The 27,188-nt window shown below is 35.9% G+C and overlaps 1 protein-coding gene across 8 annotated transcripts in view; it reads right to left on the bottom strand.

The window, feature by feature from the left end:
- Nucleotides 1–426: 426 nt before the first annotated feature.
- The window catches only part of ZNF644 (zinc finger protein 644), a 74,632-nt gene continuing 47,870 nt past the window's right edge, over nt 427–27,188 (bottom strand). For 5 of the 8 annotated variants that reach the window (XM_036387499.2, XM_036387497.2, XM_036387496.2 and 2 more), the window contains exons 2-7: nt 27,127–27,182; nt 17,944–18,016; nt 13,659–16,684; nt 12,883–13,488; nt 2,808–2,910; nt 427–2,307 (exon numbers count right to left, since the gene is read on the bottom strand). In XM_036387499.2, the coding sequence (XP_036243392.1) occupies nt 2,115–2,307; nt 2,808–2,910; nt 12,883–13,488; nt 13,659–16,653 (3,897 nt within the window). In that variant the 5' untranslated portion in view covers nt 16,654–16,684; nt 17,944–18,016; nt 27,127–27,182 and the 3' untranslated portion in view covers nt 427–2,114. Of the gene's footprint in view, nt 2,308–2,807; nt 2,911–10,209; nt 10,408–12,882; nt 13,489–13,658; nt 16,685–17,910; nt 18,017–27,126; nt 27,183–27,188 lie in introns of those variants that run through there. The other 3 variants (XM_036387501.2, XM_036387500.2, XM_036387502.2) reach the window with 3 other exon arrangements.

The following is a 27,188-nucleotide window of genomic DNA, read 5'->3' as shown; positions in this document are numbered from 1 at the left end:
TGTGATCACTTCCCTCTATTCTGTTTCAACACACTGCTTTAAATCTTCAGTTTTCACATCATATAAAAAAGCTCCACAAGTATCCACAAATTCAGAAATTTGTTAGTCTGCATACACTATTTGTTTGCAATACACTTCAACATCCCAGTTATCTTTTCTAAAATCTCTAAAGTATTATTCCTCCAGCCTTTAAATGTAATGATGTAGATCTTTCCACTTACAAGAGAATAAATTTCAACAAGAAAGCTAAACTTAACTGTAGCAATTTGTACAGGTAAACACCTGACACCACTAATTTAATGACAGCCTTGACAGAGCTAGGATGGCCTTGTCTGAGGCCTCTGTCTTGCACAGCTGTGCATTTTTAGCCCATCTATTCTATCAGAACATTAACAAGCCTCATGTGTTAACTCTCAACTCTGTGCATCCAGGAAGACAGACATTTATTCATACTTTCCACCAATCAAATGTAATGCATCTGTGAACAATTCAGTTTATTGCAAGTAAATGTACTTTTACTTAAGATCATGAGAAGATTCTAATCTCAAGCAAGACAAATCAATTCCACAAACTTAATTCACACAATGCAAATAAATGCTTCACATTATAGACATTTATATTTTCTTTAAACCTTTTTATTTAGAGATTTTTCTGGTAAGGAGATATACCATAGGAAAGCAATTTCACTGGCAGTGAGGTATGTATATACTCTACCAAAATACTCCTCTTGCTTTAACTGCTTTTAACTTTATTTACATATAAAGAAAATATCAATGCATATCCTTGGCTTAACTACAGTATCTGTTACCCTATATGAGTAAAATGAAATGTTACTTGCATACAAAATTGATTTGTAGAGGAATCTAATTTGATTTAAACAAAAATCATGTTCTGAAGACAGTTTAAATGAACAAACACAACTCATCATGACCAAGACACCTGCACCATATTTCCATCCTCACAGCACATTTATTTCAATAATTCTGTAAGTAGGTCCTTAGCATGAGCATAGTGTTACAGTTTTCATACATATAATCACATCCAAAACAAGCTCTAAAATTTAAGTTGTAAACATTCTCTTCATATGTGGAAACATTTCAATCTGTGTTTGAATTTTCTAAAATGATCAATCTTTTAAACAGAATTATAAATGAAAAGCCTACTCTAACCGTGTAGTGAGCAATGCTTATTAGTACATTTCTACAGTGTTAAATAAAATAGTAGAGGCAAACTTCTGTAAGCAAGTCAGACTTTAAGTAAATTGTCATAAAAGTAACAAACTTGTTAACAAAAAGATGCTTTGTAATAAAGAAAGTTGGATTGAATCTACTATGATACAAAAACATAAGGGTAAATACCATCTTTGTTGACAAGTAGGAGGTAGCATGGATGCACCACTTTATTGTCAGTGAGAAATGCAACTGAAGTAAAGAATATTTCCTTACCACAAATTTCCAGTATTATGTACATATTTCTCTTAGAAATTTGTTTAAACAAGTTTCCCTCCACTTTTTAGTACAAAAAGCCTCATGTGATTTAAAAAAAACACTTACACACCTAGATAGAATAGTACTAATTGCCCTATTTGAACAAAACAGTCTCTTGAACTATGAAGTACATGGTATTTAATGCCCTAAGTTGAGTAAATTGTATTAGCAGTTCTTGGTATTATACAAAACACTACATACATACAAACAAAATATAATAGTATCTTATTTTACTATGTAATTCTTTTTGGAATAAACAGAACCTTGATTTGGGTAACACTGAAGAGAATGTGGTTTCTTTGTTTTATTAAAATCTGTCCTTTAAGTACCCATGTGCAACAATTTAAAAATGGCTGCCATACATATAATGGTCTTGTACTGATAGTGAACACAGTAACTGACAAAAACATAATAAACCTTAAAAACACATCTTCCACCCTATATAAAATATAAAGACTACTTACTGTAACTGTTAAGTATTCAATTTATTATGATGTTACTGTAATCCACTTCCTCTATTTTCTCTCTTTAGCATTTATAAACATAATTTAGTGTAGCCATTTATTTTAAAAAATGATGAAGTATTTCAAATTTACATCCAATTAAAATTTAAAATGTTTCTGTGTTCTATGATGCTGCTTCTGCCATCAGTAAAGAAAATGAAGTTTCAGTAATTGAAGCAGGCTTTTTAAGTAGTGATGTGACCTCAACCATGCCAGCTCCAGTCCGTGGAAGATTTGCGTTGACAATGTGTCGCTGCAAGTGCTTTATCCAGTCTTCTTGAACAGACAAAGGTCCTCGAAAGACCAGACCACAAAACCTATGCAAATATTAAAATTAATCCATCAAGATACATCTATCTCTACTGAAAAATTATAAAACAAAGACAGTAAGAGGAAAAGTCTTAATTTTCTTGAAGTTTGTTTCTACATGTTTTAGCTGAAAAACTTAGTAATTGAGTTCATTAGTAGTAACTGTGAGCACAAAACCCTGCAGCTTATACAACTCACATTCTCACACTCACACTGTTAATACCAGTAATAACAATCTGTTTTTCTTATATAAGGTTTCTTTTGAAGTTCAGAATATTACTCAGACACGACCAGTAAGATTTTAGCTAGAGAAACTACTGGCAATCTAACACCCAAGTGTGACTGAATCAAATCCTCTTGTTCAAATTAATGATAACAGGCAATTCCTTTCCCCTGTCATTATTCAATTTAATCACAAACATTTATGGATAAAATAATGAAACTCTTTATGACTAACATTAGTAAGCTCTTAAGAATGTATTCTTCCAGTTAAAGCAACACTATGTACCTGCATCTGAGTATGTAAACTTCATCAGCACTATGAGGTAACGGCAGCATTTTCTTCTTGCTTCCAGATCTTGACCTTGACTTCTTTTGTTTACAGTCTAAAGCTAAGAAGAGAAATTTTCATATGTGAAAGTAATACTTCAATGAGTGTTAGTCAAACAGAGATATTCAGTAAGTATTCCCTATAGCAATAATAAAAAGACATCTACCTCCTTGTTTTTCTGTAGTTAATTATAACGTAAATCCAAAACAATTACAGTGTATTCTAAGAAATATACTGGCAGAACACATGAAGCTGTTTTTTTTTAGGTTAGCATTGTGCTTGCTCTTTTAAAGACTAGATAATTGACATTCAGCATTAAACTGTTGTTTTAGTATCAGCAAGCACCTATAAACCTATTGCAGAATTATACAGAAGCAAAGCACCATTGGAAATTCCCTTTCATGCATAAAACACTGTCAAAATCTCAGAACTTGTTTTGTAGTTCAAGTACCATCATAAGACCACTCATGTTCAACCAAGTTACAACTTTATGAAGTTGTAGCTTTCAGCTAGTACACTCAGGAATTCCTAGTTTGAATAAAACACCTGCCATTTGTTTTCAACACAAAGCAAAAATTTGTCCTTTTGTTCAAAGAGTTTCAAAGGAAGCTTCCCTTTCACTCCTGTCTGAATTCTAATGAGGCATACAAAAACTATGTATTAGTCCTTGGCAGTGGGAGCTGGTATTAGGACAATCAACAGGGATGGCAAGGCCCCTTTTTAAATTCAGTCTAAGCATTTGAAACAGCTTATGAAAGTAACGTGTGTGAACAGGAAACATAGCAAATGAGTTCAGACAGCTCTGAGGTCTGTATCTCCCATAAACAAATGTAATGGGAATCTGAGACAAAACCTGGAGATTCTAAGAAGCAGCCAAAGTGGGGGATGAGTGGATTAAACTGAATTAATATTGTTATGATGCGAACAGCTGATAAAGCTCAAGAAGTTTGTGACTGCTTGAACTGAGAAGTGTATCTAGCTACACTCTATTCCAAAACACAAGACACCAACAATGTAACTCCAACACAAAAACTTTTGCAAACAACCAGTTACACCACTTCAACAAAAACTCCACAGAAACCAGAAAGACAGTACCAGGTGGTATTCTTGATACCAAGAAGGCATAATGCTATGCTACTGAAGCATCTTAACAGTAAAATGGGGGAAAAATTGTTACACTTGGCTTAAGTTTTGACTCCTAGAATATGAAACAGAAGAATTAACCTCTTAGCATTCTGAAGCATAAGACATTGTCTGGTGAGGTAAAACATGTTGATTTAAAGAACACACAGTCTTGACTGTATCCTTAATTTTTCTCATGCCCTCCAAATGAGCACCTCTCAAGCTTTTACCTTGTAGCCCAACTTTCAACTTGGTAGACAGACTAGACATTTTCCAGTTCTATCCCTGGCTTAAGGATTCCTACCTATCTAAAATTTAGAATGAATATCTAAGGTTTGAAGGTATCAGAGAACCAATAAAATAAGTGGAAAGCCGACACCAACCTAGAGAGACTTCCTCAGATCAACATTAGGAAAATGAGGCTTAACAGCATTTTTTTTCTGACAGCAACAACAAAAACAGTCTGCATAAAAAGGCAGTAACCCAAGGTGGCAGGGAGGAGAGAGAGAGAGAAATTGCCAAGATGCTTCTGGAAAAGCATCAAGGGGTTCTTAATACTTCATTCTCTCACAAGAAACATATTCTTCATTTAATTAGGAAGAAAAAAGCTAACTATCATATCAGGTAGGAACTACCACATAGATAAGTGTTTTACATACCACAACTTCAGTAACACCATCAGCAATGCAAGCAGATAAAACACTGGAACCCAGACACCCATGCTTTGAAGAGAACTGTTTGTATGAGGCACAACTTATCTGCAGCAATTACCGCAGCAAAAGCTTTGCCTTTGCCATCTTCTGGAACATCATGGGGAGAAGGGAAACAGAAGCTGGTATTACCTGAATGCAAACATGTCCATGAGCTGCACCTGATGATAAGTTAGTTGATGTCAGTTTATATGAGTGGAAAAAAAAGAAGCAATAGTGACAACAGACTCCTCCTAGAGAGGGAAAACTGCACTTGGAACAAGAACTTGCTGATTTCCTTGATGTTGGCAAAGACATTCATTCTCATCAAGAAATTTGATTCTACTCACATGCATCTGGAGCATTTCAGAGAGCTTTCCCTTTCCTACAAGACCTGGGTTGGTATTCTGCAACAGATTGCTGACACCTGATGGGTTTGTGTGTGTATGTGTACAATCTTCTAAGAAAAAAACCCCTCTGAACTACTGTGCAATCAAACAACAGCAACACTGACAGAAATTGCCATAATGAACCAGGAGAGGCAGTTTCTACTTCCTTGAAAGGTACCTTTTCTATGAACAGTGAGAAAACAAGGAAAACAAAAGCAAGGGCATGTTCTTTCAGCTATTTATGATGGAGAGTCTATATAAGGAAATTATAAAACAAAGAGAAGAAAATACCACAGTAAAAGACCACGAAAAAGGACTCAGATTACGCTATGAATTCTCAGAGCAACTTAGCTAAATTTGAAAGTAGATTTGCCCAAGGAAGCAGCAGTTATAAAAGACAGAAAACACTAAGAACACAAATCCTGTGTTCTGCAAGGGTCATTTTTTTTCCCTTTGTCTTCTGAGATAGTGAACATATTCTTTTACATTTTAGGGAGCTCAAAGCAGCACCAGCATGTTTTGAAGTTACTCCAGTGAAGATGGAAAGTGAGTGAAGAAGGAGGAATATCTGAGTAAAGCTCATTGAAAACTACAATTCAAACACCAGTTATGAGGCATGTGTACCAGTAGCCATCACATTAATTTCATTTTGTCTATCCAGAGAACAACAAGTTTAAATAAAGTCACATGCACACACTTGAGTACTCTGTTGATACAATGCTTACAAGAAGTTGCAAACATCAACTAAATCACACAATTGCCTCAGCCATTGCCTCCCCATAAAGTAGCCATGTTCCGACCAAAACTCAGTTCCTGCTTTTTCTATGCCTTTACTGTAACAAAACAGGACCTCCTCAGAAAGTCTTTTATCATGTCTGGGAAGAGACCAATGATAAATTAGGTCTAGTAAACTGCATGGAAACTGCAGCAAATTGCAATAGAGAGGTAGGAACTACTGATCATTAACAGCTACTCTGTAGTTATCACAGCTTCCAAACTATCATTCCTCATTCTCCATAAAGGCCTACTTCTTTTTGGAAGAACTCTCTTTCTTTCAAGTTTGGCCACCTGGTGTTTCCTAGTTGATAACTGAAAAACTTCTTGTAAACAACCAGTCACACAACATCCTCAAACTGCCGATACAACATGGTGGAGAAACAACCCATTTAAAACAAATGACTATCAAACTTTGGAGGATTCTACTTGAGGTACTTACGTACAATTTCAGAGCACACTACTTTGAAAAATATATGCTAGGTAAAAGAACTGCATGCAAAAACCTCTGTGATGACTTATCAAAAAAGACTACAAGCAGATGGACATAGGAGGTTCCAATGAGCATGCCTAAGTGAACTAGACAGGTCACAATTAGATGCCCTTTCATGCCGTGACATTTGGTCTGCAGTTCCAAATTACACTGCTCTGTTTCCTGATGTCGCCAACATGAAATGCTTCTTATTTCAGGAAAACTGAAGCTGGGTCTTTTATTTGGACTTCATTACTTTTGTCGAAGTGTACATAAGCTAAAACAAGTTGAATAATTTGACGCAGAAATGGAACCAAATAAACATTTGAAAACACTGCCAAGTAAAAAATAATGAACTATCTTGTACATTTAGTCACTAACTTTTCAAATTCAATCACTTGCTATCTATCCTCATCACTACTGCACAGTGAAGTACATTAAATAAACCCCTCCTATCATTTGCTCTCTGTAGGATTTTATAAGATGCTGAAAATGAGCTCATCATGCCAGTTGATTCATTATGACTGTAACAGCACAGAACAATGACACGCAAAGCCAGGGGATCTCAGATTCCTGCATACTTGATATGCTTCCACCACAAACATCCCAAAGCTACAAGTTTGACAAAACAACATTTGAAATTACTTGAACACGTAGCAGCCCTCTGAACCACTACCTCAGTCACACTGTTGGCTTGAAGGCCAGACTCCTTGCTCTGTACTTTACTGTTCCCTCCCAAACTTCTGACAGAGCAGTCTCCACCAATAGAAGCAGAGACCAAAGAAGAAAGTGGTGATTCCCAGAAGATGAAAGCCAGTAAGAAAAGACTGAGTATGTGAAAAGGGTCAACAAAGAGAAGATGTAAAAAGCCAGGGTGCAAGAAAGAATCAAGAGACTTGGGAAGAGCCAGGGCAGGAGGGAGCAAGAGAAGCCCAGAGAGAAAAAAAGAAAGGAAGCTGAATATACAACTATACGAAGAAGAGTGAGATGCATTTTGAAGATTTTGTGTAGTTTGTTCAATGCTCTAAAGATACTCAGAAGAAAGAAGCAAGTTGACCACTTGCTCTGAGAAACACCAATGTGTTGCTATACATCAAAATAGGTATAAAAGGAAATTTAATATCTATTCAAGATGAGCAATTACATTGTTAAAAATTGGACTGAATAACAACAACAAAAAAAGTTCCAGCCATACATCTGAAGACACAGGTATTTGCTTTACAGTGGATCTATAATGCATTGGTATAGGCACAAATAAAGTTTAATAAAGATTAACCTCAAACAGCCAACAGCCTAGGAACTTTCGCTTCTAGGATGTTTTTCTTCAGTCCATTCTCCAAAGCTACCATTATGCTTAACCATGTCTACTATACTGCTAAAACTGTAGAGTTGCATTTGAAAAGAAAAATAGGCTAAGATTTAACTAAATATGATGACATTACTGACTGAAGAAGCAGGACACCTGCTGGAAGAGCAACATGGTAACAGTCAATATCAAAAACACGTGCAGACAAATGGAAAATCTGAGACTAGTACATAAGCTAATGTAATGCTGGGAAAGGCCTCACTTTGGTGGCATGCAGGGATCTTGTATTTCTCATGTTATTTCTCCTAATAAATAGTAGTGCCTAGACAGGTCCCATATCAACTGCCAGATAATCAAAGTGTTCATGTTTTGACACCATTATTTTATTACAGGAAGAAACGGAGATAATTATTCAACTGATGTGATTTATTTTTGGTAGTTATGTTTGCTTTAGAAGATATAAGAAAGGCTTAATGAGAAGCAACATGTATAAACATGTCCTCAATGTCTCCATACAATGGTTGAAGACCATTGAAGGTTTAGCTGCGGCTGAGGCCCAACTGAAGACATCTCAAAATTGCTCTCAGCCACAACCATCTTTTAGTAAGAAAAACCTGAGATCCACTCAAGAGCAACACTCATAACAAGAGTGTACTTGTGTGTGCTTTAAAACTAGTGTGTACTAGTGAAATCTTGCATTAAAATAATTCTCTTCACAAAACTTGTATTATAAAGTGGAATATCAAACAGAACAACTGTTTAAAGTGTATTTTTTTTGATCTACGAGACTTGCATTAAGCTTGCTTGAGTGAGAAGTCACTGAGCAAAGCTTACAACCTTCACAGAGTTGCAGCAGAGTAATGACTATGCTGCTATAGATACACATTGTTTGCATGATGTTACAGCTAGAACTCAACACTGACTCCTTAAGTCAGTGGTTCCAGCAACAGGCCTTTATCCATGGTATAAGTTATTTATCTGGCTTAGCTCCAGCTTCTGAGAGCAAAAAAAATTTTTTCCCAAACTTTTGTTTCTAACCTTTTATTTAAACCTTGTTTCTAACCCCATTTTGTTTCCAACCTGATTCAAAACCAACGTCTAGGTCCAATGATAGAAGACTCATGAGTTTTCTTTCCATTCTTTTAAGAAAAGTGGCATCTGTTCTGATGACTATGCAACTACTTCACTAGCAAAATACGTTTCTTAGAGAAAAGAAACAAAAATCCCTGAAAGTACCTAAACCAGCTTCCTTCACTTTTCCCACTTAGCAAAAGGGAAGCTAGGTACAAAGTGCTTGTCTAGGATTCAATCTCTGTAGTATCCTATTTGCCAGTGTCTCCTTCATTGATTTACTGTTATTAATGTGCAATTTAAATATACAGCTATTGAAAAATACTTCCTCAGTAAGTCTATAAGAAAAGGAACTTACCACAGGACTAAGATCAAATCACAGCAGTGGTAAATGAAGTTCACTACTATCAGCCTTCTACTGAATAAATATGAAAATTTTCAGAATCACTGACTAAAGGCATATTCTTCTACATGTTAGGTAATACTGCATCTGCTGACTTCCTTCCAAATCTGCTTTGTTACGGCACTAATGTAAAGGAACAGAAGACCTGGCAGCCACAGGCCTGTGTTACAAAAGTATTACTTTCAGCCTTCTAGAGAGTAAGCCTGCTACTCAGTTTGCCATTCTTAGCATAATGAATTACAATTGCAGATCAAAAAAGGATTACACATTTTCCAAGAGCATTATGTAAAAGTCTGTGTTTGTTGACACAGAAAACTGATGGTTGCCCTCCTTAATTACAGAATATTTCAGGCTTCATATCTCCAAATTCTCCTCATTATATTGCATCTCTGCTCCTCAATTTGCTGTTGACCATGTGAAGTCCCATTAATCTCAGCAATAATCCAAGTAAACTCAGAAACTGCCTACAGCCAAGCAAGCTGCAGGTCTCTGAAAACAAATCAAAATATGGCATATTAGAAGAATTTCAAAATGAAGTGTGTTTTAATAAAAAACATTAATAGCAGTGCCAAATGCTACTGTACTACTGTACTACCCTCACTCAGTGTCAGAGCAGGTAGTTTTTGGATTGTGAGCCAAATAAGATATGAAACCAACTGCGTATCATATATTGTTAGAAATATACAGAGTGTAAAATGACTTGCTTTTCCTATTTTATTGAAGTATTCTTTGTAACTGTATGTACTAGACAGTAAAAACTACTTGTTGTATTGTCGCCTTTTTCCTCCCCACCGCTCTCATTTCTGAGATACTTTGAAACACTTCATTTGAAGGCCAACTATCTGGTTTGGAAGTTGTGATATCATAGGAGAATGAATTTAAGCAACCATCTCTTAGTTTTGCTTACATACCTTAAATGTTGGATCCAAAATCAAAGACTAAGAATGAAAATCAGACATGAGAGTGGACAACAGCAACATACGTTTTCTTACAAGTTGCTGAAGTTTTATGGCAAATAAATTCTTTACCAGCAAAAGCTTCAAAATTATTTTGAATTAACATATGCTTTTGTCCAGTCTGATGAAGAAAATGTATCATAGACAGACTTGCTTTTACATCTGTAACAAAACATACCTGTCCCAGTCAAAAGTCCAGCACTCTTCTTTCGTGCATAAGCGCGTAAGTGGTTGGACAGGCTAACAGCACTTGTAAACGTCGTATTGCAATGCACACACGTTCTAAGCTTCACAGGCATACCTATCATTCAAAAGAAAACTATAATCCAGTTCTCTCTTCAAAAAATGAAATTCTCAAAGCGTTGTAAAAAGTTTTCTGCAATAAAGATGGTTTAAAATATATTCACTGCATTGACGCAATTGTTTAGTATATTAGAAGGATCCAAGTTAACAGTTATTAGTTTTCCACCTAGTGCTTTAAGCCAAACCATGTTATTTGAAAAAGAACAGAAAGGAGGCAACTTGAGCCCAGTAGGCTACTCTGCATTTAATACCTACTACCAAGCTCCTACAGATCTCCACATAAAGAAACTCTAATTCCAAAATACAATCCTGCAATATGAATAGCACAATTCTGTTGAGAAATTTCAGAGTTTCCAGAATTTCCAATAAAGAGAATTTGAAAAGTCAAGTTGACAAAGTGGTAATTAAAAGTGTTTTACCCATAAGACTAAAGCACTCAATACTAAAATTAGGCTGCTGTTGAAGGCTCAGAGAAAAACGTGGTAAAACAAACCACTGAACAGCTGCTAGGCAAAACATTTTGTTCAGTGCATTTTCTATTCATTACTTTAGATGCACAATTGATAATGAAAGTAAATGATTTGAAGTTTTTTTTTGCTAAAATCTTTGTGCTAAATAAATATCAACAAAATAACATGCTATTTATCACAGAAAACAATGAAACAATACTGAACTCCTCATTTACAGACAAAGAAACCATTATAACTTATCTCCTGCTCAACTTCACCATATTTCTCCCTGTATTTTACCAAAGATATATTGTTTTGGTGAACTAATATTTCAGGTTCTCTACTAATAAATTATTAGAAGAATAAATAAAAGCTACTACTCAGCTGAAAAGTCTCTGCAGGAAAGAAAGAATGCTATTCTCCAGCAGCCCACAGAAGACATGCTGTTTTTTCAGGCAAGTTACAAAAGAAGACCACCAGATTGGTAAAAGCCTTTATAAAACTAAAACCAGAATTAGGAATATTTGCCTTTTTTAGGAAAAAAAAAGAAGATTTTCAACTTGATGTTAAATATTTTCTTATTAACTCAACTGGCACAGTGCATTAGTTATCAAATTCTGTTACCTCAGCCACAGAAAACTATCGGGCTCCATTCAGAACTGTTAGTACTATGCGAGCATATGTTTATTTTTACTTGGTTGTTCATCATAACCAAACGGGTTCTACCTAGTATTGAGCAGTAAATATTACACAGAAAGCAAAACACAGTGTCAGGTTTGGCAAACTATTCTTGAGCATTATTTTTCAAATCATTAAACCTGTCAAAGATACACTTCCCTTATTAAGCAATCTCCTGTCTTAAGGGACAACCACAGACGTACAGAAGATGTAAAATCGTAAAATGTAATTCTTTTCCACTTCTACTATGTCATTTTAGAAAGCCACCCTTCTTAAGAAATTTATTGCCACACTTTTATAGCCCCTAAAAGAACTTCTGAGCGCATCAGATTGTTAGGGTTTTTTGTTTAAAGAAAGAAAAGAATACAGGTGAAAAAGTACTAGGCACTGCCAGTTTTACAAACCTAGTTAATAACAAGAAAAGAAACAGCACAAAAAAAGTCAGGGGTATAAAAATAAGATCCTGCTCTCCAGTCTTGAGAATCCTGCAGCATTGGTGGTGTCCAACCAAGAAACCGGTAAATGCAAGCTCTACATACACATTAAAAAGGATGTTGTAAGAGTTCCCCAAGACTAGAAATAATTCTCATGTGACAAGTAAGTTAAAAACATCACCCTAAAAGCCTGCTCTATTAGTATACAGAGTAGCTAGGAAGTTGATTGTAGAATTGTTTCATTAGCACAATTCTCAGGGGAGGGACAATCTAGGTCCTTATTGGTCAGAGGCCGTGCACTGGAAACCTGCTGGCTACAACTGTATGCCAGCAAAGCTTGAACCAGCACAGGTTGTCACTCAGGATCGACAGGCCCTAAGCAAGCATGAGTTTCTCACAGCAGCCACAATTTGCAACAAACAAGAATTAATCTATGTTGTAAGAGTATGTTTGCCTAAAACCATGAAAATTAGTTGACAGTGATTTACCAATGCAGTATTATGCATTTATAATGGGATCAACAGTTCTGTTAGTTTGAGCAAATGCTGCCTTGCACAAACCTTGAAGACTTAAATGCAGTATTCCTAAACCAGCTGTTTTACCGCCCAAAAACAGGGTTGCAAGCCCAAACATTTCAGAACTGTTAGTCTACCAAATATGCATAGACACTTCAACTTGTTTACTGCAGGATGTGTCTTCTTCCTTACTGAGGCTCACTTTGTGTCCACTTTCAATTTGCATGCCCAGGCATATGCAGAACAGGAACTATATTCCATGCAAAAACCCTTCAGTGCTGCTGAGGGGTTTTTTCGCTTTAGGAAAAACAAGTCAGAAAAAATTTGCTGTGCTACCTCTCGCAGTCAAGTGTCCTCTGGAAATGAAACAAGAATTAAATGAAGAGAATCCCAAATAAAATACTCTGCACTTGTACATTTTCTATGAATTATATTACTTTTTTGGAAATGTTGTCAAGAAACACCTTCTTACCTGACTGCATAGTCAAGTCCATTTTTTGTGGCTGATACATCAATGGACTGTCTTCATTTAATGGAAGAACACATTTCTGAACAAACCTCTTTCTTGCAGTTTGATTATGAATCTTTTGAGGGGAAATATCAGGATTCCTTTCTTCTCCTAACCTCTTGTTTTTCAGGAGTTCTATCAGTGTAAGTGACTGATTTCTTTTTTCATCATGCAGTACTGCTTTTGTTTCATCACATTCATTTAGGAAACTCAGCCCTTCTTCCTCCGATGCAGACACAGATATATCTTCAGTCTTTAAGCCATTATGGTATGCTTCAAGAGGTATAACATTCTGAGATAAAAAGTCATCATTTGATGCAAATTTCTGAGCAACAAATGGTCTGGGAATAATACGGCGACTGTTCAAAGCCTTTAGGATTTTTTCATACTTCTCTTCATTTTGCATCATCTCATTCAGAACACAGATGGGAGACTTGTGTGCGTCCCACTTGGTTTTGCCAAGCCTCTTCAGGTGTCCTCGCACATGATTAGACAATCCAATTTTAGTATCGAACCAGCCACCACACAGCTGACATGTATGCTCAGAGGAAGTTTCAGATTTCTCAATCGCTACAAAGAAAATAATTACAATGTTTTTTGACAATTATAGACAGTTAAACATGACAACTGCAAATCACAAGAAGAGAGGCTTGACAAGAAGCTAAAGCAAGCCTTGTTCAGCGCTCAATAAATCCCTTTGTCCACCCAACTTCGTACCCACATAAAAAAACAAATCTTACCTTTTCTAACACGTTTAACTGGAGTCCCTGTTCCAGCTCTTTTAAAATGCTGCATTTTGTCACTTGTTGCTATTTGTTCTGGTGAAACAACATGACGGGCTTCGTAGCTTAGTCCAGCTCTGTGAAGATGTCCTCTGACATGATTGGACAAACCAACACCTGTTTCAAAGGTTGCTGGACAGTATGGGCACGATTTCTTTTCAAGCGACAAATCAGTCCAGTGGAAAACTGAATTATGCTTTGGCAATGCTGATCCTACATTTTCTAAATTCTGAGGATCATGCAAATCATGCAAGAAGTTACTACCCTCAGCATCTTCGTAATACTCAAAATAAAAGCCATCATTCTGCTCATAACCAAGTGAAGATCTATCACCAGCTTCATTATCTTCCATTTTACCTTTGAATATGGGGAATAGGTTTACATGCTCCTGATTAATATCACTGTAAGATTCATCCTCCACAGACTGTGTAGTGTAATCACATAGTTCAACATTATCCCATGAACTTTCATCCTCCGTTTCATAGCTGTCTTTTTTTTCAGCAGAGTTTAGTTTCTGTAAAACAACAACAGTCATTTTATGCAGAAAATCTGGATAGCAATCCAAATCATCTCCTGTAACAGAGCCTTCCCTCTTGGATTCTTTAACCACTCTTTTTACAGCTACATGCCTATGATCTTTACAGCCTTCTGCCCTTTTGCAATCAAGGCTATTTGAATCCATGACAAAACAATCATTACTTGATGAAGAAAATAAATGTAAAGCACTGACAGATTTGGACTCTTCCTTTTTTAAATGCAAAGGGTAAGAGTCACTAGATTTTTTAATAATCCTGTAGTTTTCATATTTGTGTCTATATAAATTACTTTTTTTGGCACTAGCTTTCTGCTTTGCTGCTTGATGAAAACATTTACGTTTTTGGTCAATGCTATTTCTAATAAAAAAGTTCTTGTTTGTAGAATTTAGATTGCACACACTTACAGATGACTGTGAAACGCTTTTCCGAGCCTTCTGTATCCTGTAGGGTCTCTTGTGAAGTTTTGCGAAGTTACTGGATTGTGAAGTAGAGCCAAATGATCTTTTTACATCCTGTTTTAAAGCAGAGTTCTTTGGAAAAGTAGAAGAATGTTTGATCAACTGTTTTGTCCTGCTACGAAAATCTAAAGATTCTTCTATTATACTGCCTTTTCTTTTCTCTTGTCTAAGATGGCTACCAAAGGGATCAAGGCATGATCCTGAATGCAAATATGCCATGTGTTTTTTTAAAATGCTTCTAGCTGAAGTAGCAAATGGACACAGCTTACACATATAGGTCGATGACTTTCTTGAGGATCCTAAATAAGGATCTTTCAAGGATGCCTTTTTCTGAGTTTTTCTCTGGGACAAGTCACTACCAATAATTGAACATTTGACTACTGCTCCATGAGCGATCCCTCGATGGCATTCCAGTTCATTTTCTGTCACAGCCATGAAATTGCATTCCTCACAACAGTAATATCTTTTATCTTTTTCATGGGTCTTTGCATGCTGCACAAACGTTTTGGGACAATTGGTACCAAATACACACTGTGGGCATTGTAACCGTGCACTCCTACCCTCATCCTGAAGTTCTTTCAGCTCACGGATTTCTTCCATCAGTTTCTGCCTTCTTTCCTGGTGAATTATCATATGTTTAAGAAGGGAATTACGATCTCGGAATGTCCTTCCGCATTCCCTACACGCATAGGGCCTGGGGACATTGAGATGCCGGAAATGACTGTTCCCATCTAAATGGTACATCATATGCCTATGCAGATGTTTCTTCTCTCTAAAATTCACATTGCACTTTGTACAGGGATAAAACGATGGTTCATCAGTACTGAAAGTAGATGGTGGTTCAGAATCATTCTCTTCACATTTGTTTTGCAAAGTATTGGATAGAAAAGTGCTAGTGTGAACAGGAGAAGTATCTTCTGCACAGTTACTAGTGGGACTATAAATGAGCTGCTGGATACCATCAACAGTTTCCAGCTCTTCATCTGTAGATTCAGGCTTTACTTTACTCAACGAGTATTTCTGTGGTTCTACTATTTGTAGCTCCTCATTCTGCTCTAAGAATTCAACATTTAACAGTTTTGATTTACTAGGAATACAACTGGTATCATCAAAACAGTCTTCAGTATAGCGTGTTATTTTACTAACATCCATTTTCCTTTTTCGCTTCTTTTCTAGCCCTACCTTACAGTGAATGGGAGACTTCTCTATTGTTTCTTCATTAGTCATAAGAAACTGTATAAACTCTTTCTGTGGATCCCAGCTGGGATCACATCCCGATCCAAAGCCACCTGTACCTGAGGAAATGCTTGTTAATGTATCGACACAATCATCTTTTAATAGTAAATTTTTATCATCCTCACAAACTTCTACTTGGTCTACTAAAGTGCTATCTACACTATTTCCTACTGTTTTCTGTGAATCACAACCAACTGAAGCAGAGGTAGGTAGATTTTTAATGGAATGAGTCAGGTTCTTAGCATGTGCTACATCAGGTAACAAAAATAAAACCTGGTGCTGATTGGATTTCTGTGTTGTACTCTTCGCAGGCAGCTGCAGATCATGAACCACTGTCAAAGTTGAGCAGGAATCTGCAAGATGACCTCCAGGCTGTCCAGTGGTTAATGAAACGCTGCCTTTATTCATAATGGAAGTCTTTGTTGAGGTGGAGTGTGAAACTGGTCCATTAACAGCAGTTCCTCTAGACAACATAAAGTTTTCACTAGAAACAGTAGGAGCACCAGTGTGTATAAATAGAGAAGCCTGGCCTCCACTTAAGGCTTTTTCAGATCTGTCCCTTGATAGCTCCTCAGTCAGAGTCAATGTACTGTTCTGAAATGATGTGTCACTCTCTTCTGGTTTGGGAATGCCACCTTCTTCCTCAGATACAAAATTATCATCACATAGGATTTCTTCTTCTTTAGCACCAGTGACTTCAGTATTTGTCTCTAAATCATCCATATTGCTGGTCTGTCCATTAAGTACATTTACACTAAAAACAAACAAGAAAAAATCAGGCAATTGCAGAAATAAATAATGACAACTTTAATTTAGAGCTTTTCTTCAGGATCACTCTTCACACTGTAATCTAAAAAGATGTTTTGAACTTGTCAAAAATCTACTTTTCATTTAGGATATCCAGAATATTTATAGTGAACCAATGAAGAAAGAAAAAAAACCCACTATTTTTTTGCTATGCAATATTAATAACCATACAGCAAACTAGTCACTGCCAAATATCCCAGTTCAAAGAAACCTGAGACCTACACACAAGCAAGATAGGGAAAATCAGATTGCCAAAACAAAAGCAAATGCATTCTATATGTACATAAATATAGATTATCTTCAGTTGTTCTCCAGAAGTAGAAGTAAGCAGTAAAGGCTACCCAGACATCTACTAGCAATTCTGGGTTTTTTTTTTTTTTTCTTAACATACTTTCTTTAGGAAACTAAAACAGTCTTTACATTTCTCAAGGTAGCACTTTTTTTGAAGTACTTCCATACAACTGACCTGATGCTGCATGGAAGCCTGCAGAAGGGAAAAACAATGAAGCTGATTTTGAGTATCTGATTAGTGACAGAGACACAGCAAAGATCAAACTCATTGAGGAAACTAGATGTCTTCCTATTCCCTTCTTAGAAAAGGACCCTCATTGCTTTAAAACAAATAAATCCCATTTGCTTATAAGGCTATTTTAAATGATAAGCATATTGAACAACATTTTATCAAAGGTGGGGGAAAAATACTGTAAGAACAAAACATTGCATTAGGATCTACCTACCAGATGAAGTCACTGTGTTGAATCCAGAGCATGACACTAACAACATCTTCCAGTACAGAGAACTACTGCATATTAATTCCCCATGGGTGGCCTTGTCTTTCTACAAGTGACTCTTACTCATACATCTAATCATCTATTCAATGCTTAGTGAGCACAAAGGAGCTGCCTACACATGAAAATCAATGTGTGACCAACAGAAATGTAAACTTTACTCTACCCTGGCATTCACTTTTTATACAGGTCCCAGAACACATAAGCGAGCATAAGGCATTAAAACATCTTGGAGTCAGGACATCTATATTTTACAGAAATCACATATTTTACCCTTAGAGAGTATTACTCACTTTGATCTTTTGTGGGATTTGATTCCTGCAATCACATAGTTTCAGTTACTAATTAACATTTTGAATGGAACTCAGTTAAAAGGAGTTATTACCTAGACTCTTCGAATTAAGATGTTATAACTCACAACTAATATCCATGGCTTCCTGCAATGGTCCTTTATCGAAATCCAGGAAGACCACTTTGGACATCCTTTTTTCCTAAGGAGAGAAAACAATCTAGTTAAACAATTTTCATCTCCAAATATAACATTTTAAAGTATGTCCAGTATTTTAAACTCAACAGAATGACAGCTATCCACACAATTCAAAGCTAAGTACAACTTCACAGAAATTCTCTTTTATTGCACTTGTTTTGTTTCAAATCAGCAAAAGGACAAAACAATTATTTAACCTCTTCTGAGTTTGTAAAAAACAAACCCTAATGTAAGGTAACTTACTTTTGCAGATGAAAGTAATTCTATTTGGAGCAGAAATACAATGAAAAATTAAGTCATTAAAAAAGTATTTCCCTTGCTACTCCACCACTGAACTAGCCAATTTAGAAATGCAGCAATGCTCACATCAGAGGCATAATAAATGTTTAAAGTGTGTGAAATATTTTATTGTATTATTATCTATAACATACCTTTACGCACACATTCTACTGGACACCCAGTTCCTCATCTTGCCAAAAAATCTTCTTAGATTTTTTTTCTTTGCTTTGCTGTTTTGAGATGGGTTATTTTTCACTATAATAACGACTTCCAATAAGATCACATCCAAAGCTACCACCCTAAAATGGTGATAATGCACCACCCAGCAGGAGTCTTTACATCACCTTTGTAAGTTAGAAATGGGTAGTGCAAACATGTGCTAAGAATCAGTAATGCAAAAGTCAATTAAAAGAAATGAAGCCTACAATGATGCACAACAGCTCCAGCAATTTTGTAACTCAAAAATGTAGGCTTCATATAGTATCAGGCAGCAAGGTATAAAACTGTTCACAAAACCTTGGTAAGAAATTGAGTAAGCCAATTTTGCCTGGAAGATGTGTGTTTTCCTTGGTTTATTGCTGCAGAAGCAGACAAAAGCCTGCTCAGTCTATCTGAGAGCCTGTATTAGCTTTGCTCAACAGGAAGCAACGTTGCTAACAAAGTGGTAAATTCAGTGTTAATGAGTGGCTTCACTGTTACCACCTCTGAGGTAAAACCTTCCATGTTCCAAGTTCCACCCATCTGTTCTGGTGTGAGGGGTTCAGAGGAAGAACAGACGCTTCCCATTCAAAGCAACTTCAGTGGTACCCCCGAACAGCGGGGAGGCAGACTGAGAATACTGTGCTGCTTGGAGCCTGCAATCCTCATTATCAGAATGGCTCCTCAAAACTGCTCACAGGTTTACAAGATGAAGACAAAATTATGTTGCTCTACATACAAAATCATACTGCTAATGAATATTAGTATTAAAGCTGAAGTTAAGAAAGTGGCTAAGACACCCTGGTCAGCATTAAACTGAAATTCTCCTCAGAGTTACCAGAGATATCTAAAGCATTACCTAATGCAATCTTGTAAGAGACTCCTCTCCATACTGTGTATTTATGGAGATTGGGAACTATTCCATATGGGTATGATTAGAAGTCTTCTGTGGTAAAACAGGTATCCCTACAGATTTCAGTCTTTGAATCAACCCTGAAATGCTTACTGAATCAATAATATCACTACTACATTTTAATAATTTTCAGCTAATTATCACTTTTATTCTTATCATGATGTATTATTATTTTTCCAGCTATCAAGTTGGTACAATTCACTATTTTTTGTGCAGGACAACAACAATAACGTTAACAGTTTTAACAGTGTGGCATTAGAGAAAACAGAAAATGTACTTTTAAATTATAATAATTTGGTCTTGTGATAACACTGAACTAAGATGCAATAATTCAGTTACATTATCTACTCCACATGTCAGAATTTATGCAGTAACAATGACAGGTATAACTAAAGACACAATGCCGTGTTTCTTGAGGAAACGTTATCATCTAACTTGTCTCTCAGGGAAAAAAAAGAAAAATTATTTATTGTAACTAAGATGTAACCAAGCTATGCAATACACTTTGCATGCTTCCATCAGAGTTTTAAAATTATCTTCTCTATAACATATGAGGAATACAAAATTATTGTGTCAAAATATATAGCATTTAATACTTGGTGTATTTGAAAAATTAAAAATTGAGATCAAACTTTCAATTTGTTGAAAATACTGCTTATCATATCCACTACCAGGACTATATTACCTCAACTAAATGTTTGAACTAATTTTTATTTAAGATCTAGTGCAATATACCTAGGAGATATATACATGTAAAAATGGTAATGGAAAGTGTCTGGAAAAGCCTACACAAGTATACACAATTCCAGCTCCTACCTTTGAAACACACTTTATCTAAAGGCTAGGTTGAATTAAATTATTTAAATTCAATTATTCAGTTCAATTCAATTAGTTCAGTTAAGCCTAAGAATAACTGCAATACACTTAACAGCATTATTCTTGGTTTACATGCTATGCTATTTACTATACAGAAATTATTTCATATTCAAAAGTAGAAAGAAACCAATTATTTATTCAGCTAAGCCACACTCCGCTCTCTATTAATTGATTTGAAATCTACCTAATTTTAAATACTGGTTTTATTCATAAAGTATCAGTTTTAAAAATCAAAATGTGTTCTGCAGATATGACTGCCTGTGGCCAGACAGTCCGAGCATTAAAAAACTGTAAGGTCAGATCTATCTTCAAGCTGACAGATCATATTTTAAATGCCTTAAGCTAATCTTATTGTCTCAAAAAATCTTGAACATCAGTATTTTTGCAAACTATCAGCACTTGCTATAACACCCTTACTACACTACATCTTGAGGTTACTACAGAAGAAATGAGGTGATAATTGCATATTAACATAATTATTTGGTAATCCCTCCAAGCAGGCTTCCTAGGTCACTCAGTAATTCAGATTAGACGCAACCTTCCTGTCATCAGATCTATGCTGTCCACTTTCTGTTCATTAATAATTCTTTTTGATAGGAATGTACTTAAATCCATTGTTCTATGTACATTATTAATTGTATTTATTACCAGTAGGTTTATGACCTTTCCAAGTTCTTATTTCATAACTACAACCTTTACTATGCAGTAGGGTCACACACCAAATTAGGAGCACTGCCTTCATGCAATGCTAGCTCAGTAAAGCTTACACCTCAGTGCAAGCCCAGTGTCATTTCATAGGGATTTACAATAAATTTGAAAGCACACTGGAGCCGAAAATTAAGACAGAAGAATTTGGCTGAGTTTGTCAAAAGCATTTAGTGCCTTTCTGTGTTCTGATATCAAGTTTCTCACTAAATTCATAAATGTGAGCCAATGAGTTAAAAGCACAGAGCAACTATTAAGCAGCACAAGCACTTAGAAGCCATCTCCTAAATGGTTTGAATTTCATCAGCCTAGTTAAAGAAACTGAAGAAATCCAATGTCTTTCAGCAGTGCTGTAACAAAGGCAAAAACATACTTGTCCTGTGCTAAATAACTCCTCATAAGTCAAGTTCTTTAAGCAGATATGTGAATATCCAGGATACTCAAGGGATTGTTCAAATATTCAAGACATAGGAAAGGTGCTTCAGGTTTGCACCGCTCCCATTTAGATTTTTCTTTGAGACTTCATTATGTAAACAGAGAAAACTAACAAAACCTACCATTTTTCCACAAGTGTCCCTGTAATAAAGCTTTCTCAAGAAACAGATTGTATTAAAGGTGTTAGAACCAAAGTCACAGATTTTTAGGCAACAAACAGAAGACCAGAGAGAGTTTAAGTACATCATGGTACAGGACTAAAAAAGCATCTCATTCCATTTTGCACCATCAGTCTATGCTTTAAAACCTTAATCATGGCAAACATCAAGCACAGAACTTCTACCAAAAGAGAAAGGTTTAAGAACCTCTGGAAAATGAAGGTTTGTATAGAGTAATAGAGGAACTGGTAGTGTACCAGCACAAACCAGCCACATCTTGAGAAATAAAGAACAACCTTAGAATTCAGCTGCACAATATTTTTGCCTCCTCCATATAGTAATGCACAGAGTTTATGCCTCTGGAGCTTTGGGTGTTATCTAGCAATATTAATGGCCCAAATCAATAAAACCATGATACTTTGATCATTAGAAGAATACCTATTACTTGTTTTCCAGTTAATTTTTTTAAAAAGCTATCCCACCCCACCCTTCAATTGGAAATAAAACCACAAAGCCTGACAACTAGAGGTGAGTCAGTGACTCACCTTGCCTTCCCTCAGCTTCTATTTGTGTTTGCAAATTAAGTTGTTGAAAATACATTTCCTTCTGCACAGCTGAAACATTATTTGTAGACCACCTTACTTAGCTTTGAAATCTACAAATCTTCCGCATTTTTTCAAACTTCTGCAGTGAAGAGACAGCTTGTTTAATATGCCTAACACCATGAGTACTGCCCTCCCCACCTACTCTACACACAGTCCACAGTTATTAATCTAACTACAACATGAAGAGTTCCATTCAAAACTAGTTATCTTCAATACAATCCAAATCCACAGCTGTTCACATAACAATACGAACACTGGAAAACTCCCATAGCTAACTAGACTACCATATAAAAAACTTTTTAAAGCAGTATGAAATATTACCAATACAACATTTGTATTATACCTAAATAAATACAAAGTTACTGCCATCCACAGTACAGTCTCTTATAACACTTTTAGAAAGTTCACTAAGTTGTCTCGGTGAAAGAGACAACTGCGGAAAAAGGTGATCACAGAGAAATTCTCAGTTATAGAGCAGTCATGACAAAAGCAGCTTAGTTCCTAATGCAACAATGTCTTCAAAAGCTCTCTGTCAGGAACAGTAAGGAAACCAAAAATGCCTTTAAAATGTCAACATTTCAGAAACGTGATTTCTGGTCTAAAACATCTAAGAATGATATGTTAACATCTCATGTGAAAGACTGAACAAAACTTAAGAATAACCATCATATAATTAGAAATCACAAAAGAGAATTCCATTATTGCCACCAACCATCTTAATCTTACTCATCTAGTATTGATTTGCTTGGGGAAACAACCAGTTTGTCACAATGGGGGGCATCATGATAAAATTCAATACTGAAATCAATAATAATAAATGACTGTACAATTTAAGTGTGACAAGAACCACATGTATCACTATAGAAAATACTCCTCTGGTTTTAACTGCTCATGCAGCATTTAAGACAGTTTCACGGGCAGGTGAAAATGAACTAGGTATTTCTAAAAGATGACTAGCCAGAACACAAAACCAAGATGTTGAATCTGGTAACTTAAGAACAGTCACACACTGTCTGGCAATCCCACAGGATCTGTAACTCCTGCCCAGAATTCCACAGCCCTGTTCACAGAGGACAGCCAGGTACTTGTCTTCATGTTCCTGCAGCTCTCTAGTTTGGATTTTTAGTATTGCAAAGTAGTTTGAATTGTACTACCATTAGCTCTACTAGAGATGAGAACCATAATCAAATACTGAATTGTCCTAAATGCAGACATACATGGTAATGACTAGCAGTATTCCAATAAAGACACAGAAGTATTAAAAATACAAAATTACTGTTCTGTGAAAACACACACTATTTCTCTTCTTAACTTCAGTATAGGTACGAAAGTATTTTAAAAATGGTTTCCAATTACCAACTTTGAATTTATCATTCTGACAGCTGGAGAAAATTACACAAAAATTATTATGGATACGCTAAAAGCATGTTCTCTCTATCCCTAGTTATGTAGAATATATTGACAGCAAATTTAATATACATAATTTAATGCTCTTCTCCCTTCTACCTCCCTTCCAGGGATCCTGTTTTCCAGAGTTCTCGCTCCAAATAAAATAACATTATCACTTAGTAGAGTGCTATAATCACACTCAAATTTATAAACATGCATTTTCCAAGTCTCACCTCATTTTCTAGTTGTATTTCTACAATTTCAGATTTTACACAGGAAGAATCCCTCTTCTTCACCACCATATACTTAAATACCTTCCTGATGTGTCACAGCTCAAGAGAGGTTTCTCAGTGTGGCTCTCCAGGCAATACAGTAAAAGTATTTCCTCCCTACAGAACCTACTGCCACCAGCAATGTTCCTCTCCAGTCACACTAGAGACATTTCACAAAGAGATCATGTGTAGGAAAGTATCTGCATTCTTCCAGACTTTAAAATCACCACTACAGTCCTTACATGGGGCATTATACTAAAATTAAAGAACCTGCTGACCACTGCAGATTTTGGCTTGCAGAGAAGAGGAAGTATTTTCAACATGGCATCATATACTGTCAAATTACTGGGTTATTCATTGGAATTACATTGGAATTTTCTTTGAAGCAAAGCCAGTTTAAATAATTGCTGCCTTCTTCCACTCTTCCAAGTTCCTCCATTCACACTTTATCAACATTTCACTATCCAGTTTAAAAGGCTGGGGACCCAAACACCAGTGAATCAGCACAGTCAAGAGGTGACTATGGGTAAGGGCACAAACTTTTACTAGCTTTGTTGACAGAAAAATCCACTGGGGAATCTTTTCCTAAAATCTACATGAATAAATAAAAAAGTAAAAATGTAGAGAACGTTTCATAAGGCAAAAAAGCTTTGACAGTCCTCTATTAAACTGCAGAATGCAGCACTATAAAGAATTCTACCATGAAAGCAAATTTTATGTTCTAAAATTATTTGAACTAAACTACTCAACTGAAGCAAAATGCTAGAAGTAAATGCTAAAATAATTCAACTGGGGAACATTAAATACATCTTCAGAGAATACTATTAACACAAGCATTACTCTTAAACTGCATATTGGACATGATAGCTAGATTTTCCATAGAGACATACAAATGCAAATCCTTCCAGCGGGTTAAATAAAAGTATTTTCATTTCTAAAACACATAACTAACTTTCAGAAATTTAAAAACTAATCTACTCCTCATTAACCTATAGTTTTACGGGATCAGCCACCTTATCTGATCAGAGACAAGACCTTTTGAAGCCAGGTACTGCCACCAAGTGGTGGTGAAATTTGGATTTGCAAATCCAGTTATTCCCCACGTGTATAACATACAGACTGAAAAACGTTCCTGCAGCTGCCAAATATGAGCAATGCTCTGCTAACACAAGACATTTTAAAATTCTTTCAGTCATCCCTGCTGCCCCTCTCTGAACCTTTTTCAGCTCTTCTATTTCTTCTTCAGTCACCCGACTAGAAGCAGCAATACACATTGCAATGCAATGCAGCTGTGGTACACCACAAATTCACAGAACTGGATCTGGGTTGTGTTCTGCTCCCTAATAAAGCACAATCATTTCACTGATTTACTGACTATTCAGTTGTCATTTTTACTGATCTCTGGGAACCTCAAGATCTCTTCCAAGCAAAAGCAACACTGATCAAACATCATTACACTGTTTCCACTTATTCTTTTACACGTTTTTCTGCCCTCTTGCTGTGAATGCAATCCTACAGGTGTTCTCCTCAGAGACCAGCTTTTCCCTACTAAACACAGATAACCACCATTAAGATGAAAGGTCTTCAGAGTTTCATTCAGAAGACTTCATGCTTAAAACACACAGTTATTTATACATCAGACTTTTAAACGAATTTTTTGTATTTAAATGAGCAATTAGATAACCACACAAATTAAAAAGAAACAGAGCATAAATGGCAAGCTTTAAGTACTGAAAGCATTAGAAGGCACAAGGAACAGTTTACTGAACTGAATTTTATTGAATTTTACTGTCAATTCAAGTCTCTTTTCTAGCCATAATTCTTGTTTTACACTCATCCTTAGATGAAGTATTTCCTTTTGCAGAGTTGTATTCATTTGTTCTCTCAAAGCAGCACATTTCAGAAACCAGCAAAGTCAGGCTAAGGCAGTAAGCATCTTCTACACGTAAGTATATGCATAACACAGTGGTAGAGCTTATTTTTAATTGTTCATAGTTCAGAAGACAATTCATAATCAAAGTCCTGAATCAGTTTTACATTATACAAAAGATCAGCACTCAATAGAAGAGTTATTTTAAATTCCCCACAAAGAACTCTTCTATAATCAGTATTTAAATGTTGACAGCAACAGCTCTGAAGAAGTCTTAGTGGAACAGAAGATATGAACAAAGCAGTTCATGTCTATTTTAATATGTACATACTACAATTTCAAGGCAATATTAAATCTACATAATAATTGGAGCTTGGAATTGAGGAACAAACTCATTTAAGCAAATGGGATCTCCCTCTCACCTCTTCAAAATATCAAGTCACTGCAAGCAGCTGCATTCTGAGATGGCACATAAGTCAAACAGCAAGCAGGAAACTTGAGGAGACAGCTTTGGTTTGTTACAGGTCTCTGCAGCTGAGTCCACCATGCCATGTCTCCAAAGGAGAGAACTTACTGACCTGTGGGGCCTTACCCAAAGATTCTCTTGAAAGACTCAAGTTAAAACGGATTAGAGTTCATTGTTACATGTTTCACATAATTATATGGAGACAAGATTAATTTTATAGTTCTAATTATTCCTGGGGTAGCAAGTAAATGGGAGAGAAAAAGATAAAATTCTTAATTCTTTTTCTCAAAATAACAGAGAAAGGGGGTGGGGGGAAGGAGGAAAATGCTAGTTACAGGAAACTTTTCCTAAATGGACACTTTGCTATTGCAAACGAACACTTAAGTTCTACCAGGAGTAAATCTCCATTAACTTTGTCTTTCAAATAGCTTGCAAATGGGTTCCTAAAGACAGGAAGAGAGGACAAAATTCCAACACAATTTCGTTGTTTGAAATTTGAAATGCTATTCTGATAGTTGGTCAAATTTCCCACGCAGTTATTTATTAATACATTAAGTGCAAGTTTAACAGGCTGCCTTTACAGTGCAAAGTACAATTTCAGTACTTTGAAACCAGGAGGAAAGTATGTTGACAACAAAATTATTTAAAGTGCTCATAATTTTGTCTCTCAACAGCTAGCAGAACACCTTGATAGCTTTTTAACTATAATAATTTATGGAAGAAAAACATTATTATCATCATAATATTAAACAATGGGGGAAATATCTTTTGTTCCTCTTTCAGTTTTATAGAAGTAACACTGCGCCATTACAGTACATACACATACATTATATTAATCAAGATACAAATTTCAAGAGAATTTTCACTGACCACTTTTCTTCAGGTTTAGCAGTATATGCAAATGGCATTTTGGGGGAAAAAACCCACCAACACAAAACTCCTACTCACCTTTGCTTGTTTGATTTACATTATGCTGTAAGATCCACTTCCACATTAAAACAAACCTGCAA

This window comes from Molothrus ater, chromosome 9 (assembly GCF_012460135.2).
Source record: "Molothrus ater isolate BHLD 08-10-18 breed brown headed cowbird chromosome 9, BPBGC_Mater_1.1, whole genome shotgun sequence".
NCBI classification, from domain to species: Eukaryota; Metazoa; Chordata; class Aves; order Passeriformes; family Icteridae; genus Molothrus; species Molothrus ater.
Note: the sequence above shows the minus strand (reverse complement) of the source record. Positions and strands in the feature narration are given on the sequence as shown.